The sequence below is a fragment of the Podarcis raffonei genome, chromosome 15, assembly GCF_027172205.1.
Source record: "Podarcis raffonei isolate rPodRaf1 chromosome 15, rPodRaf1.pri, whole genome shotgun sequence".
In the NCBI taxonomy this organism is placed as follows: domain Eukaryota; kingdom Metazoa; phylum Chordata; class Lepidosauria; order Squamata; family Lacertidae; genus Podarcis; species Podarcis raffonei.
In genome coordinates this window covers 11300600-11317396 of record NC_070616.1, presented here as the reverse complement: position 1 = coordinate 11317396, position 16797 = coordinate 11300600, and the positions used below count along the sequence as shown (strand labels likewise).

The 16797-nt window shown below is 40.3% G+C and overlaps 1 protein-coding gene across 12 annotated transcripts in view; it reads left to right on the top strand.

Moving 5' to 3' along the window:
- GTF2I (general transcription factor IIi) overlaps window positions 1–16797 on the top strand; it is a 55229-nt gene that overhangs the window by 31387 nt on the left and 7045 nt on the right. For 10 of the 12 annotated variants that reach the window (XM_053367885.1, XM_053367884.1, XM_053367879.1 and 7 more), the window contains 14 exons: window positions 1498–1563; window positions 2857–3040; window positions 4674–4732; window positions 5911–5982; window positions 6566–6749; window positions 7386–7444; window positions 8539–8610; window positions 8998–9181; window positions 10951–11009; window positions 11299–11385; window positions 12274–12372; window positions 12660–12725; window positions 13829–14012; window positions 16576–16634. In XM_053367885.1, coding sequence (XP_053223860.1) covers window positions 1498–1563; window positions 2857–3040; window positions 4674–4732; window positions 5911–5982; window positions 6566–6749; window positions 7386–7444; window positions 8539–8610; window positions 8998–9181; window positions 10951–11009; window positions 11299–11385; window positions 12274–12372; window positions 12660–12725; window positions 13829–14012; window positions 16576–16634 — 1434 coding nt within the window. Of the gene's footprint in view, window positions 1–1497; window positions 1564–2856; window positions 3041–4673; window positions 4733–5910; window positions 5983–6565; window positions 6750–7385; window positions 7445–8538; window positions 8611–8997; window positions 9182–10950; window positions 11010–11298; window positions 11386–12273; window positions 12373–12659; window positions 12726–12948; window positions 13368–13828; window positions 14013–16575; window positions 16635–16797 lie in introns of those variants that run through there. The other 2 variants (XM_053367882.1, XM_053367886.1) reach the window with 2 other exon arrangements.

Below are 16797 nucleotides of genomic sequence, written 5' to 3'. Positions count from 1 at the left end.
TTGTTGTCCCTTTCATGTAATTTATCTGTTAATTTTGCTAATTCTGCATATTCCATGAGACATTGGCCCCTTAAACACCATGATTTAATGCGCTGTGCATGAGCCTCAGTAAGTCTGAGCAAAGTGTCAGGTTCATACGCTCCCCTCATCCTCCTGCATGATCAGGGACTTCTGCTAAGTTTAGTTTCCTTTTTAAACAATTTCCACTTCATTTTTCTTTTGAACCAGCTGGTTTAAAACAGCTTGTTTTAAGTTCCTTAACATGCCAGCTTGAAAATGAATTGTTTAAAACAATGGTTTTGTTTAAGTAGGGTTGCTGGTTTAAATGTAGCACTAAGCTGTTTTTTTTTTTTTTTTTTTACAAAATGCAACAAAGTTTGTCCTCCTGGATGTTCAGGGGAAGTGGAAACCTTATTCCTTACTTTGGATCATTGAGGTCCATCCACATAGCACACCCATGGTTTGGTATTATGTGTGGATGCGGCCACTCTTGCAGAAGCACTTCTTCAAGCTTACTTGATCTTTTACATCAGTAGAACTGAGAAAGAAGGGAAGGAGAGTTGGTGACTGGCTTATCTGAGCAAACTGCCCAGTAGGCTGATCGTGGCAGAATGCATGAATGGTTTGAGGATGGGCTACGCAGAATGAATATACTTGGAGTTTGCTGTTTATTTAGGGACTGTTGTCAGTCTTGAGACAGTAGTAGCTTGAGGAGTCTGTAATGAGTCTGGCTTCTGTGTGTGCCGTCCTCTTTCGTAATGATTTCCTAAGGCTTCGGATGTCTGACGTAAATATGGTATAGAAGTGCAAAGCCATGAAGTACTCCAGTGCATCAGTAGCTTGAATGTGGATGCCTTGTGTCTTGCTGCCTCTATTTTCTTTGAGAAGTGGGACATGAATGCATTAAATCAACCATCACTAGGACTGGAGTAATGATGGGGGGGCTGTATGGTTCTTCATATAACCTCTTTAGTTAAGGCTTCTGCCAATACGGCTTCACACACTCATTGTAACTCTGGCCTTTTAAGAAACCTCCCAATTAAACCTTTCAGGCTCTGAATTAAAATAATTTGTCAACAGCTGCTTCAGATCAGTGTAAACCACGATGGGAGTGAGCTACTGACCATAGAATTGCTGTAGAGCAGGCATGGCCAAACTTGGCCCTCCAGCTGTTTTGGGACTACAACTCCCATCATCCCTAGGCTAACAGGACCGGTGGTCAGGGATGATGGGAATTGTAGTCCCAAAACTGCTGGAGGGCCCAAGTTTGGCCATGCCTGCGTGGAGTAATTATGGACAAAGTTTTTAGCTGCTTTTGTCCAGCAATATGTATATAATTTTGTCTTCAGAACGTATGCAGATGTTACTTTTAAAGGGTTTAGTGTTTTATAATCATGCATGAGCAACAAGGCAAAATGCATAATCCAGAATTCAGCAGCTTGATATATTAAAAGCTTGATATATCTTATATTGGGATAACATTATTTTTCCTTTCAGAGAAATGGAATGCCCGCATTACAGACTTGAGAAAGCAAGTTGAAGAGTTATTTGAAAGAAAATATGGTATGTGTACGCACTGTATCCCCGACCCCCTTTTAAAAGCCATTCCTAGAATTTGAAACTCCCCAAACTTTTTTTGGAAAAAGGTTAGAATTCCCCACTCCATAGAGTCTGAATTCTTTTGGCATGTTGTCCTGCCGTTGTCCAAGGACTGCCAGTGCCAAGGGGTGTTTGTAGCCGTGTTGGTTTTGCAGAATTAGAGAGTTGGCAGTAAGTACAATGATATCTCCTTTTGGGGAGTGGGGTAAGTAGTGTTGGAAGTTCTGCAAGCTGTTACTTCCACAGCCTTTGGTTCTTAACATTACACATTAATTGTGATCTGTATTAAGAATAAAATGTGGTACCAAAAAAGGGGGGGCTGCAGTCTGCAATCTGTGTAAAGTAATGTTGCTTATTTTGTGTAACTTAATTGGTTTCAGCTAATCACCTGAAAGGGCAAGGAGTTTGGCTCTGTGTTGATTTCACTCTTCTGGTTTCTTAGATTTGCTGGACTTAACCACATAGTTCATAGTCTTGTAGGCTTAAAACTTTGCTTTTTAAAAAGTTGGAGGAGGATTTCTGCATCCTTCCTGTATTTGAAAATGTTGACATTATAGGTGGGCATACAACGTAACTACAGATCTGCAACATCTAGATCAGTGGTGACTAACAAATAATCCCCAAGGTATTGCTGGGCTCCAGTGCCCATCAGCACTGGTTAGGATGGTCAAAGTCATTGATGATATGAGTTGTGGTCCAACAGTATCTGTTGGCCCACAAATTAGCCACCCCTGGTCTTAATACGTTGTAGCATATGTTTGCATATAGCAAGTAAGCTACTCATTTTGGGCATTGTGCAAAACTTGTGTTGGGTGATAATGTGATCCACTGTCAAAAATCTGAAACCATGACTTGAAGTTTTTATAAATCATGGCTTGGGACTGTCTGTGGTTTGATGGGGCATCTGAGTTGACATTTCGTACTTAATGGCTATAAATCTTCCTCTGGGAGTCCTGGCTCTGCACTATAGTTTCCATATGGGGACAGAAAATAAGCACAAATAAGCAGCTCTGAGCTGTTGTACACTTTGGAAGCTCAAACTAGGGCTTGTGTTCTAATCTATGGTTAGTGCAAATTAGTTTGGTGTGGGGTTTGAGTTGCACTTACGAGGCATAATCTCTTCCTCTTTTATATAAAGCAGGTTTGATTGTATAGAGTTCTGCTAAGTGAGATACTACATTTGGTGTTCTTTCGAAACAAGTAAGTTTGCAGGCAATGCTAAGCCACTCTTAGTGTGTTTTTCTTTTTATATTAAAGCTGAAGCTATTAACGCAAAAGGCCCCGTGACTATCCCGTATCCACTCTTCCAGTCCCATGTTGAAGATTTGTATGTAGTAGGACTGCCAGAAGGAATTCCCTTCCGGAGACCCTCCACCTATGGGATCCCTCGCCTCGAAAGGATTTTGCTGGCAAAGGAACGGATACGATTTGTGATTAAGAAGTGAGTAAGTTGGTTTAAATTAGAGTGTCCACAAATGCAGGATTCACAGCATCTTTTTCTGTAGAATTGCTCATCAATTATAACCTCTCTCCCCCTCATATTATTGGCACTTGGGCGGGGGCTGTCTCAGTGAAATTTATTAGAAGTAGATTCAAGGCAGAAAAAAAAGATATCATATAAGGGCTGTGTTCAAATGATCAAACCTCAGCTTAATAATTGTTGAATGATTTAAAGTTGGCCTAATATCCCAACCTGTTTGGAAGCTGTTAACCATAGCTTCCCATTTTGGATGTTACTGGATGCCGTAGTGAACTGACTTCCTGGCTTGTTCTCTACTTGCATGGGTGGAAAAGTGAAGCAGCTACATGTGTGCGCGCGCAGGAGGCTCATTCTCATCTTGGCTCAGTGCACAAATACAGAGCTTGCAGTCACCAGATGCAGTGAAGGGCAGGGAGACAAATTCATGAATGGGAGTTGCTCTATTAATGGTTATTACTATACATGATAGCTGGACAGAACCTCTGTGTTCTGAAGCACTATGCCTATTGGATGGCAGTTGCTGAAAGAGAATAGGGTTGTTGGCTTCCCAGAGACATATAGCTGGCCTCTGTGGAGAACAAGACACTAGACTTGATCAACTTTTTGACTGATCCAGCAGAGCTGCTTTTTACATTCTTACAGCATAATATTTGCTTCCATTTCATGTATTTCTGCAGTGTTATTTATTTAATGTATTTTTACCCTGCTGTTCAGTAGACAAATGGCTAAAGTAAGATCTGTAGTACGCAAGGCATGTTTTGCCTTGCAGCCTTACAATTTAAAAGACATTTTGCACAAGAGGGATCAGGAAAATGAATAAAGGCAGGCACCAGTTGATAAATTGTGTGGTAGTTGTTATACCCTGAATCGAAATAATTCAAGGTTATGCCACCTTGAATGGAAACAATTCAGCTATCCCATCTCTCCCTCTGCTGCAGTCAGGTGGAACCAAGTATTGTTCAAATAATCAGAATATATATTGGGGTGCTGCTACTGCAGATTCTTCTGAGTGGTCTTCAGATTTTTGCTGATAGACCTAATTTTATTCAAGCTTTGAGATAACCAAATGTTTGTTTTTGCCATTGGTTATTACTGTCAAATTATCACCATGGCGTATTGTATAAAGTTTCTTGCGAGATTATTCTGAAAACACTTGCTCTTTAATAAGTATGAGGCTCTCTGATCTTGAAAAAAATGTACACTACCCACCTGTAAGTTGCATTTTCTGTAAGTACTTCAGAAAATATTCCATAGCCAATAAGACTTTAGCAGATTGCCGGCTAGAAGTGAAGTTTTTACCCTGTCACAGTATTATGAGCTTCATGCTTTAGATATTGTATTGTATCCCATGCAAGTCCTCAGAGTTGACCTATTGAAAATAATGAGCATGAGTAACTTGAGTCCATTAATTTCAGTTGGCTACAGCCCTTGGCAATTTCTGTTATAATTTGTGTATCCCTCCCATTCCTGTTGGTAAGATGGGGTGGGGGGAGTATTATTTGATGGGTGAAATAATGGTTGCTATGGGGTAAAAGTAGTGGTAGTGTAATAGTAGTATGTTGATTCACAAAAATATGCCCTAAAATGTTTGCAGGCATGAGCTGCTAAATTCAACGCGAGAAGATCTACCGTTAGACAAACCTGTTGCAGGAGGTAAGAGGGGTATGTGGAGTTGGTGGCTGTGTTTATTTTGTTCATGGATTGTGTTTATGATGGCTGCCCAACAACATTGTGCTCTGAATGGCTGTCCCAAGATAAAATACAGTATTACGTGTTCTAAAGACAATTGCAGCATAAAATTTGCTGAGAGAGACCTAAATCCAAGTTCACAGCATAACTAAAAGTACAGTCATAACTCATGTTGCGGCCGCATAAGGTTACGTGTTTTGTCCTGCAGCAACCTGGAATTACTGGAACAGGTTACTTTCGGGTTTTGCCACATGTGCAGAAGTGCTAAATTATGCCGTGTGCGTGCACAGATGCGGCACTTCGGCTTGCGTCAGTTCTGTGTTACGGACGGGCCTCCGGAATGGTTTCTATCTGTAACATGAGGTTCCACTGTACACAACATACAGTCAATTGAATAAATGTGTTTAGGGTATTGCTGTTGGGTCAGATTTGACAAAGTTTTCTTAGGTGAGCTGGATAGTAAATTGAGTGAAGGCATTATTGGTTGTGGCACCTGTCTGGCACTCTTTCTTCCAGGTGGCTTGCCTGGCATTTGTGCTGCTGCTGTTTTGGTGGCAGATGAAGACTTTTAAAAGAATCTATTCATCCTTCCTTTAATACTTTTTAATGGCTTTAATGCTGCTTGTGATTTTTGTTTTATGATTGAATTGTATTTGAGACTTAAAATTGATCTTGTATATATTTCTAGCCATCTTGGAAACATTCGGTGAAGGGCAGAAGAATGTTCCAGTGAACAAATTAAAACAATTTTCATCTCTTGAGCTAGGCCTTAAGAGGTGAACCTTAACTGTAAAAATGTATTTGCTGGGTTGAAGTATAGATGTATTTGCATCTATTTTTTCTCTGCTTCTTTGCTGCCTGCTACCTGTCAGTTTGTGAGGGCCCCTAGGGACAACTTCCTTTTATGCCAGGGGTGGAGAGCCTGTGGCCCTCCAGAAGATATTGGACTCTACATTTCCATCTCTGGAGGCCTATAAGTTTACCCCTTTCCTCTCTACTTTTATGCACTTGCCCTCTTTCGCCACTGTAACTCCCAAGGGGGAAGGATGGCAAAATCAATAAAGTTTTACCAAATCAACAGTTTTTTAGCTTCAGAATGTTAAACGTTTAAATCAAATTCTTGTTTTTATCACTGATCACAGTGAAAGAAGAATGGTATGCCCGAATCACCAAACTAAGGAAGCTTGTCGACCAGTTATTTTGCAGGAAATTTGGTAAGTTCTCTTGGCAACAATTCATTGTTCAGTTTTGGTGGTGGTGGGTCCAGGGCTGGCATGCAGATCAGAGATCGCTTTCCAGTTAGCAACCACTAAAATTCAGTAGTTTGCTTTCTGTTTGTGGCAAAGAGAGTTAAGAATGCCTCTTAACATGTTTTTACCTTTTAACTGGGTCCAGTGGCATCAAAATGGGGTGCTCTCAGGAGCCAAGCTGCATCTGGCAGATCCAGGGCTGTCAAGACATGATCTGCCCCAATTACCTAGAAAGTGCTTGATTGACGAGGGGTGCACAGGGCAGGAATGGAAATACACATCAATTCCCAATGCCCTTTTTTCTCTGTACCACATATGCTTGCGATATTAGACTACAGCAGAAGAGAAAAGGACATGGGGAGGCAAACTGCAGGGAGTTTAGCCGTAATTGGGGCAAGGCTCTGTACTCACCTGTATGTCCTTTCAGTAAGGGGTCCTTGTTCATAAAATGTATTGACCATTAGTTTAATTAAAGACTGAAACTAGGGTTCTTGTCTGAGTTTTCCCCATGTTGTGAAATTACAAATGGTCTGGCTTCTTCTAACAGCTGAGGCACTGGGGAGCACTGAACCAAAGGCTGTCCCTTATCAGAAATTTGAGGCGCATCCCACTGATCTTTTTGTGGAAGGTCTGCCAGAGAACATTCCATTTCGGAGTCCGTCCTGGTATGGAATTCCTCGGTTGGAGAAAATTCTTCAAGTGGGCAACAGAATAAAATTTGTAATAAAAAAGTAAGATGAGCTTTCTTTGCATTTCTGTTTTTTGAGATTAAATTTGTCAGTGCCAAAAAAATGCCAACAGTTTTTCTTGACGTGTGTTAGAGACTGGAAATATATCTATAGGAATATACAACTTTTGACGGGTTTGTCTTTCTATCTCTGATTTCTCTAGCAACTTGTCTTGGCTAGAAGAGATCTGCTTCACCCTTGAACTTATTTCAAAGATCTAAACTGTTACTGAAGGATTGTTTTCTTTCTTCATTCTTACATTGTAAATCATCCCTGGATTGGAAATACAGAAAAGGTTAAATGATATGTGAAATAAGCAACCTTCATTTTAGATGGTACCCTTTTGTTAAAAAAACAAAACCCTATTATCAACCAAAATGCAATTCACCAACTTGATAGTTTTATATGTTTCGAATGGGCTCTTGGAACCTTTGTATTTTGCTGATATCTGCTATTTTGCTTTTTAAAGTTCATTGTTTTGAGCTGGTACTTGATTATTATTTTTTAAGTGAGCTTCACAATGCAGAGATTAATCAATTAGTACTCTCACTTGGATAGTTCAAGGGTAGAAGCACTAAAGATTGTACAGTACAGACTACCTCCCACTATGTGTTAATTTTTATTTTTATTTAATTACAGGCCAGAACTGCTAACAATCACTCCTGCAGAGGTTACTCAACCAAGGACAAACATGCCTGGTAAGATGGGCATTTATGAAGTGATCAAATACAGACAGCATTACTTCCACCCACTACTTTTATCACCCACATTATTGCTTGTTAGCCACCCTGAGCCCAGCCTTGGCTGGAGAGGGTGGGGTATAAATAAAAATTATTATTATTATTACTATTATTATTATTATTACTTGGAGAGATGCTTTTTCTGTCCTCCTTAATGTATTCAGATCCCATTTATTCATAGAGATGGGTTGCGAACTTTTGGAGCTTTGGTATTCACTTGTTTCTCTGTTCTAAATGCATTCATTAAGATGGGGAAAATATATTGAAAACATCCCACCTAAAAGGCCACATATATTATTGCTATTTATTAAATTAGGTTAAACAGAAGAGGTTGATTCTACAAAGCAAAATAACTGTCAAAGGCCAGGGTAACAAGAATATGGTGCAGTTCCAATGGTGATTCTTGAAGGATGCAATCCATTATCAGAATGGGAAGGGAGGGACAGTTTTTGGCGATTCTTTCTGTATCATGTTGAGGGTTACAGAGCACTGCAGGAGGGAAGGAGGAACACCAGAAACTATCTCTCTTTCAATTTTTCTGATGGATTTCTTCTGGGGGCACATTATCATCATTGGATCACCATCACTCATTGTCTTCGTTGTTAAAGCTAAATATGAGATGATATATCTGAAAGCATTTTTATCATTACTGTGATTTTCCTGCTGTCCCTTATTTTCATTAATCTAGATGCTGCCTTATGTACAGTGACTCAGATCACTAACAACAGCAAGTAATAATAATAATAATAATAATTTATTATTTATACCCCGCCCATCTGGCTGGGTTTCCCCAGCCACTCTGGGCGACTTCCATAGAAACCAAAAATACACAAGTGATGCTTTGAGAACCCAAATGATCTGAATTTCCCACCATAGAGCAAAAATATAGCTTGTTCGCTTTCATTTCATAGCCTGCATCTAAGGATATGTATTTATACACATGCAAATCTGTAGGTTACATGTTTGAATTGATCTCTCACTAAGTGCCATCATTGCACGTTTACAGATGGAAGCATACATTGTATATATGTGTATTTATTTTTAATTCCCAGTCAAAGAAGATTGGAATGTCAGAATCACAAAACTGAGGAAGCAAGTAGAAGAGATATTTAATCTAAAATTTGGTAAGTTAACTGTTGGATATTCACCTTGTAGTACCGTTGCTTGATGAAAATACTGTAGAAGTAAAAAACACAATTTTTTCTACATTGTTGTAGCATTTTGACCAATTGCCTTTATATATATTTTGGGAAAGGCTATATGTGTAAAGCTGTGAAAGTCAAGGATGCCAGATCTGGATCTTAAATTACGTGTTATGACTACTTGGAAATTTTAATGATTTTCATGTACATTGTGTGAATTTCTTTGAGATTTATAAATGGAATATAAATATTTTAAATATTTTAAATAGAATAAATAATTAAAAAGGAGGGGGTAGCCTGCCTTTTAAAGCAGAACTTTGATATCTAATGGTCTATTGAATCACTGCCAACTTGTCACCTTGATTCTAGGACAAGCTCTGGGTCTGAGTGAAGCAGTGAAAGTTCCTTATCCTGTCTTTGAGTCAAACCCTGAGCATTTGTATGTAGAAGGTTTACCTGAAGGTATCCCCTTTCGAAGTCCAACATGGTTTGGAATCCCACGCCTGGAAAGGATTGTCCGAGGGAGTGGAAAAATCAAATTCATTGTGAAAAAGTAAGCTGGTGGTTAATCTCTTTACTATTTTTAAATTTACAATTTTATTGCTTTACTGTTGTTTTTTAAAGCAAAAAATGCTTGTTCTGGAAAATCTCAAAATGCTATCTGCAGATGCAGCCTCAGTCTTGACTTATTACCCCAACAGGGATCTTTAATACCTAGGTCTAAAGTGATGTTGCTGTTGCTGTTAATATTTATATCCTGCTTTTCAGCATCTAGGTCTCAAAGCAGCTTGCAACGATAAAAATATATAAAATTTAGAAGAAATTAAACCCCAGAAATTTAAACAAAGAACATCAGGAAATTTCACAACATCAGAGAAGCATTCCTGATGTAAAGGCCTCCTGAAATAAAGCAATTTTAACCAGTCATCTGAAACTCAGCAGGGATGGTGCCTGTCTAAGTTCTGGTGGGAATTCCAGAGTTGGGCCCATAACACTGAATTCATAACCTTGTTCATATGAGTTGCACTTCTGGTCCATGGAGGACCACCAAGCTCCATCAGATGACCTCAGTGATCAATTTGGCATATACAGGGAAAGGCAGTACTTAAAGTATTCTGGGCATCAGTTATTCAGGGCTTTGCACACTAGCAGAAGAACCTTGAACCTGGCTTGGTTGCAGATGGGAAGCCAGTGCAAGTCTTTTAGCAGCAGTGTCGTGTGTTGGTAGTAGCTTGCTTCCAGCTGTCTGGCCACAGCATTCTACACTAGCTGAAGCTTCCGGACCAGACTCAGGGGCATCCCCCCATAGAGTGCGACACACTAATGGTTAGTGCTATTAGAATCATGGAACCATAGAATTGTGGAGTTGGAAGGGATCACGAGGGTCATCTGGTCCATCCAGATCCAGGTCCATTCCTGCAATACAGGAATCTTTTGCCCAACATGGGGCTTGAACCCACAACATTGAGATGTGGGGTGTCATGGAAATGTGAAGCAAGCTTACATGCAGGATGGATGAAACAGACATTCAAGTAATCATTCTTAAGACATCAGCCACCTTCGCAGGGGGTGCAATGTACAGTTTATGTGTCTCGAAATCACTGATTTCAAATGTGTGAATATGACGGCAGCATTTAACTTGAGGGGTTGGGCAGGTGGTTATTAGTTGCCAGGTTCCACTTTTAGAACTGTAACCATTGGGCCGTCTTAACAGGATCATTAGAATGTGTCAGGTAGACACACATAATTTTGAGCTGCTGTTGCATTGTGCACATTTGGGCAACTTAGAAATTTCATATTATCTCTGGAAAATAGCTGCTGTTAAAGTGATGTTGAAACAGATATTAATATTTGGGTATGTACAAATTGGGATGTTACACTGGTAACATCTATAGTTGTCTCCTCCCTTCTTAATTATAATTAAAACCCATCTCTTACTGGAGATCTTCCTCCCCACTCCCACCCCATGCAGCTGTTATAGGATCCATATGGTTTTTACAGGGGGTTTTGCCCCTGCTCGTATTGCTCGCCAACCCCGCCCTGGTGACGGCTGCCTGGGCCTCTCACTTGCTTCACTCTGCCATCCTGCTTGGAGATTTCTCCCCTTCATTCTTCCCCCTGTTCCCAGGCAATGCCAGCAGCAACAGTTGCTTGCACCGCCCACTCACTTGAGGCTTCTCAGGCTTCCATCACCCTGTTTAAACTTGGCTGTAGTTGTGTGTTTGCTTCCCAGCATGAAGATGGACGAGTACAAATATTGTATGTAAGATACTTGCATTGTTATGAGAGCACCCTATTAAAAATGCATTTTCTAATTTATAGGCCAGAACTTGTCACCTCTTATTTGCCTCCTGGATTGGCTAGTAAAGTGAATACTTCGGGTAAGTGACTGAACACCAGTTACAAAGGAAAGGGATGTCATCTTCACACACCGCACGGTGTTTGAGTTTTCAAAGCAAGAGATCTGAAATCTAGCAGGTGTCCTCACATGCTTCCTTTACACAAAACAGATGGAGTAAATAGTTTGGAAACTAGCGTAAGCATTTCAAGAAGTCTCTCTGCCCCATGCCGATTTAGGCATGCTAGTTAATTGTGGCAGGGGACATTGTCTGAAACAAGCATATCTACATAGAGCTTTATAAACAATAAGCAAACTTTCTTTCTTTTTAGAACCCCAAAGTCCGAACAGCTCAAACTCTGCACAAAGTCCTGTAAGCAACTCCAAGATTCCAGAGATTGAAGTTACTGTAGACGAAGGTATGGACTTGACTAAATATGTTTGCTTGAGAATAAGTAGCTTGGCTTGTACCGGTTACTGAATGAGGGTTTCTTCTGTCTGCAGAACAGAGCTTCTCTGGAAGCTTAGTCTGTTGAGGGGGAGGGGAAGAAGAGCCATCAGAAAATCTTCTCATTCTTAATCATAGAATTGTAGAGTTGGCAGGAATCCTGAGGGTCACATAGTCAAAGCCCCTCACATTGCAGGAATCCTGCCCACAGCCATCCAGTGGGCTTGATCCACCAACCTTCTGGTTAGCAGCCAGACACATTGACCCATTATGCCACCTTTGGTATGCTATTCCCAGCACAGATTTTATGTATACTTTCATTGGGCTAAAAGTCCCTAATTCCCCACCCACTCCTCATTTTCCCATCATTGTATAGAGAGATGTCTGTGTTACCTTTCCAGTTGTGTGGGTTGTGAGTGTTGAAGTGAATAAAACAACATCCTCTAAAATGTGGATTTCTGGCTTTTCTGGGAATAGAACAGGGAAAATCCACTCACATGAGTTGGGACCATGTGTGTTTGGGGTGTGTGTGTGTGTGTGTGTGTGTGTGTGTGTGTATACCGATGAAAAGGGCTGATTTCAACAGTTTATGCATTTTAGATGATAAATTAGTTGAATCCAAATAAAGTAGCTTAACAGCAAGATGGATAACTTTAAAAGCACACTTCCTTGAAAAATGGGGTAGCTGCTTGTTAATATTATTTTCAAGGGTAACTGAACACTTGTGCCATGTCCACTAAGATCTCAGCAGATTTGAAATTTTAGAGTAGTATTGTAAATTCTAGTCTTGCATGTTCTTGTTGTACACTAGAAAGTCATTAATTTACATGGGATGTATTGTGTGTGTGTGTTAACACAGGTCTTGCTAACAAGACACAAACCCCAGAAGTTAAAACTAATCCTCAAACCAATGGATCCAATGTAGGCTTTAAACCAAGAGGAAGAGAGTTCTCTTTTGGTAAGTTCTGAGGAAAACTGTCTCCTTCATTTTTTGTTGGTAACTCTGTTAGGAATTTAATTACTTAGGGGCTGCTTGCCTTACGTCTAGTACCTAAAAAGAGAAAAGTTACGTAAGTTGCACCTGGGACAAACCCATTTCCCCCTTTATATGTGGAACTTGCTACTAGTTTTTTCTTGCTCATTGTACAGAGGCATCCAGATAACATCACTTGGTATTTCCATAGAAGCAAAGAAGTAGTGGATCAGGGTGCAGATAATTGACTTACTCTTTTGATGTTTTAACAGAGGCCTGGAATGCCAAGATTACTGACCTGAAGCAAAAAGTTGAAAACCTTTTCAATGAGAAATGTGGTAAGCATACTGCGCCTTTTAAAACATTATCTTAGCACGTCTGAGGGGAACTTTATCAGCAAAATATTTGATACATGCATAAATTATAGCCTAGTTCTTATTATTAAGTTGGTAAATCGAAGTCTTGACTGTACCACTTTAAACTGCAGTTGAGAACTCACAGATAATAAATGTAAAAGAATGTGATTATTGTGATTTGGCTTTCTATCCTGTTTTTTTGCAGCAACAAACTGATTCTCTTGCGTGAAAGGAAAGAGGTTAAGCTTCTGCAGTAGCCTGTTTTCTTAATTTGGTACATCGGCATATGGATAATACCTCTAGATTCTGGATGTATAGCCTCTTTTGTTCTTTAAGGGACTATGTTACTGTTATGTAAATATACAAGCAGGAATTGATAAGTCAACAACTGCTGGATAATGGGAAAGGAAAAAACTAAAAAATAACTAATTGTAAATGGAATATATGGAATGAAATGTGAATTAGAAATATGTAATATCAAGCAGCAGTGGGGGAAAGTAGAGACATGTCTAGGTTGAAGAGCAGGAATGGAAATTTTTGGGAAATTTGTATTAAATTAGATGTAATTTGGCACTGATTTGTTAAAAAGTTGGAAAACTAATAAATATTATTTGGCAAAAAACACCTGCAGATTTTGGATTTTCGTGCTGATTTTCAATATTGGTTGAAAGCCTACTAATGTGCATTAGGGCTGAGTGAAATTTGTGTGGTGTTTCTTTTTACAAAGCAAAAAGTACTTTTGCCCTCTCCAAAACATCTTCTCCAAAAGAGCAGTGTTCCATAATCACCTTTCACTATAAAATCATGCTCTGAAGGGAGAAAGAATGTGCAGAATGTATTACCAATTGTCTCCTGCTAAAGGGGCGACTGCACTACAAAGTGATTATTTTGCCACCTGTTCTAATCCCTATATCAAATATAACTGGAATTGGGGACTTTTTGTGGAGGGTCAACTTTCAAGAAAAGCTTTGTCCCTTCGTGTTTTGGCTTAGCTCTAGTAACCACTAGGACGTAAGTGTGAGAGAGAAATTCATCAAAGGTCCAGCCCCACCCCCTCAAATATTGTGAAATACATTTTGTTTTAGGGGAAGCTCTTGGACTGACGGAGCCTGTGAAAGTCCCTTTTGCGCTCTTTGAGTCTTACCCTGAAGATTTCTATGTTGAAGGCCTTCCCGAGGGAGTGCCATTCCGTCGCCCTTCCACGTTTGGCATTCCAAGATTGGAAAAGATCCTCCGAAACAAAGCTAAGATAAAATTTATCATTAAAAAGTAAGCCAAATGCAATGCGTACCACATGACTGGCCTCTCTGAACAACTTAAATACAGAGTTCAGCCTAGACAGATGCTGGATTCTTCCATCAGAGAAACGAGGCTGTATTTTAGACTAGCAATGCTCATGGTAGGCTTCTCTAAGACTTGGGCAACCTTGTTTCAAACTTTTGGAATAATAACTAATAAATGCAAATATTTCATTTCTTCATAGTCATAAGACTCCTCACAAATTAAGGTTTCTAGCTGAACAAGCAGCATTTTAAAATCAGTTGGTAAGGGATCACTTGCAAACTCCATATTTGAGACCCAAATCAGCAAATCAAATGTTTTAAATCCAGATGACCTCAAGAGCATGGCTCCAAATATTGCTGTGCCAACTTCAGAATAAATTTCTCAGTCAGAGATAGAAACAAAGTGGCCCTGTGGGTTTTTGGTTTACTTGATAAGTGAAAGCAGAACTTAATCAAAGTAAGATTGAAATGCCCAATTAGGATGACAGGAAGCACTTGGTTACGGAGTGTTGAATAGAGTGAATACTGTATACAGTCGTACCTTGGAAGTCAAACGGAATCTGTTCCGGAAGTCTGTTTGACTTCCAAAACGTTTGAAAACCAAATTGTGGCTTCTGATTGGCTACAGGAAGCTCCTGCAACCAATCAGAAGCTGCGGAAACCCCATCAGAATTTTGGCTTCCAAAAATAGTTCGCAAGCTGGAAAAGTCACTTCCGGGTTTCCGACGTTAGGGAACTAAGCTGTTCGAAAACCAAGGTATGACTGTATTGTATAGTTGTTAATGTTTTCAGCTGGTTGAAGGCTACTTCTTAAGAAGGATCTTGTCATATCCAAGTATGCCTCTTGTGTTGTCTGAAAGTGAATAGTGATAAAGGCATTTAGCAAATCCAAAAGGCAAATTGGGCAAGTATTGCTTAAAGTAAAACACCTTGTTGCCTTATATAATACATGAAATAATTATGCAGTTGCTAGTGCCTGCCTTTTGTCTCTTGAGTCTTGTTTTCTTTTGTCTTCACTAAATCTACTGGGACAGCTTTCAGTGCATTGGCATTCTGGCCATAAGCTAACATGAACGCATTGCATTTCTGAGTCCATCTGGAATTAAAACCTTGTTTACTTTCTTCCATATAAGACTTATTCAGTACCTCCTGTTATTTCCCAGAAGAATAATGAAGATAAAGGCAGGCACTGAGCTGGTAGCACTCGTATTTGTCCCGGGGTGGGGGAGGGTGTAGCACTGAATGAAGAGCACAAAAGTGAAATTTAGAAATAATAATAATAATAATAATAATAATAATAATAATAATAATAATTTATTATTTATACCCCGCCCATCTGGCTGGGCCTCCCCAGCCACTCTGGGCGGCTTCCATAAAAACAAAAAATACAGTAAAATATCACACGTTAAAAACTTCCCTGAACAGGGCTGCCTTAAGATGTCTTCTGAATGTCAGGTAGTTGTTTATCTCTTTGACATCTGCTGGAAGGGCGTTCCACAGGGCGGGCGCCACTACCGAGAAGGCCCTCTGCCTGGTTCCCTGTAGCTTTGCTTCTCGCAATGAGGGAACCGCCAGAAGGCCCTCGGCGCCGGACCTCAGCGTCCGGGCAGAATGATGGGGGTGGAGACGCTCCTTCAGGTATACTGGACCGAGGCCGTTTAGGGTTTGTAACCATATGAGCTGACCCTGAGGTCAAAATAAGGGGTTGGCCCATCACACTGTAACATTAAAAAACAATAAAATGAGCTGGACACAAATGTCCATGCAGTGTTTCAGTTGATAACTACACACCCTTGCGTCCTCTCAGGAGGAGTTTGAGCCTTTTATAACCCAGGGGCACAAAACAGGTAACTCCATTTGTGGAGATATGTCTCACGCTAGGGGACAATATGCAGTAAAGGAACAAATTGGTGGAGGATAGCCAAATGGAACCCAGCTTACAGGATCAGAGGCAGTGTACCACTGGGTACCAGATGCACAAGAGGATTTTGCTTTTGTGCTGCCCAGGTGGACCTGACTGGTCATGGATGAACAGGCTTGGACCATGGTTTCATTAACCACATTAACATCCATCACAGTTAGAAAACTTCCCAACTCTTGCAGCCTTTCCACAGGAGGAGGAAATGTGCTGCAGGCCTGAGGCTCACTGGCTTGTCCTGGCTCATTCGCATCACATCACATTGGTTTAGTGTGATGTCTGAATGCAGCCAACATGTTTAAACTTCTTGGTTCAGGTTGCACATGGATAACTTAATAGGTTCACTTTGCTTTTGCTTTAATGTTTGGCTGAAGGGTTTTGAGCTTCCCTGAGATGAGAGAGGGCTTCAGGGAGGGATATCCAAGACAAGTGGAATTTACAGGGAGCAAGACTGCATGTGTTTGGGAGGGATGGTCATTGTGCTTTCTCCTCCATCCACTTGACCAGCCGTGCTATGGCATTTTAGAATGATCAGCTTCGCCTCAGAGGGAAATGAAGCTGCAGTTGTGTTTACTTATTGATCGCACTTCTTTATATTCTTATGCCAAAACTTCACCATGTTTCTTTGCAGGCCTGAGATGTTCGAGGCGGCAATTAAAGAAAGCGCTGCGGCTGTTCCAAGTCCTCAGAGTGAGTTTTGTCTCAGAGATAAGCCCTCAACGGCACCAACTTCGTTGTGTTCATAAGATGGCAACACTGATCAATAGGGAACAATTCAGGGGAGTGAATTAAAGTAATCCAAGGGTTGATAGCATAAATCAAGTCATTGCTTTTGGGCCTTGCACCTCAGAAT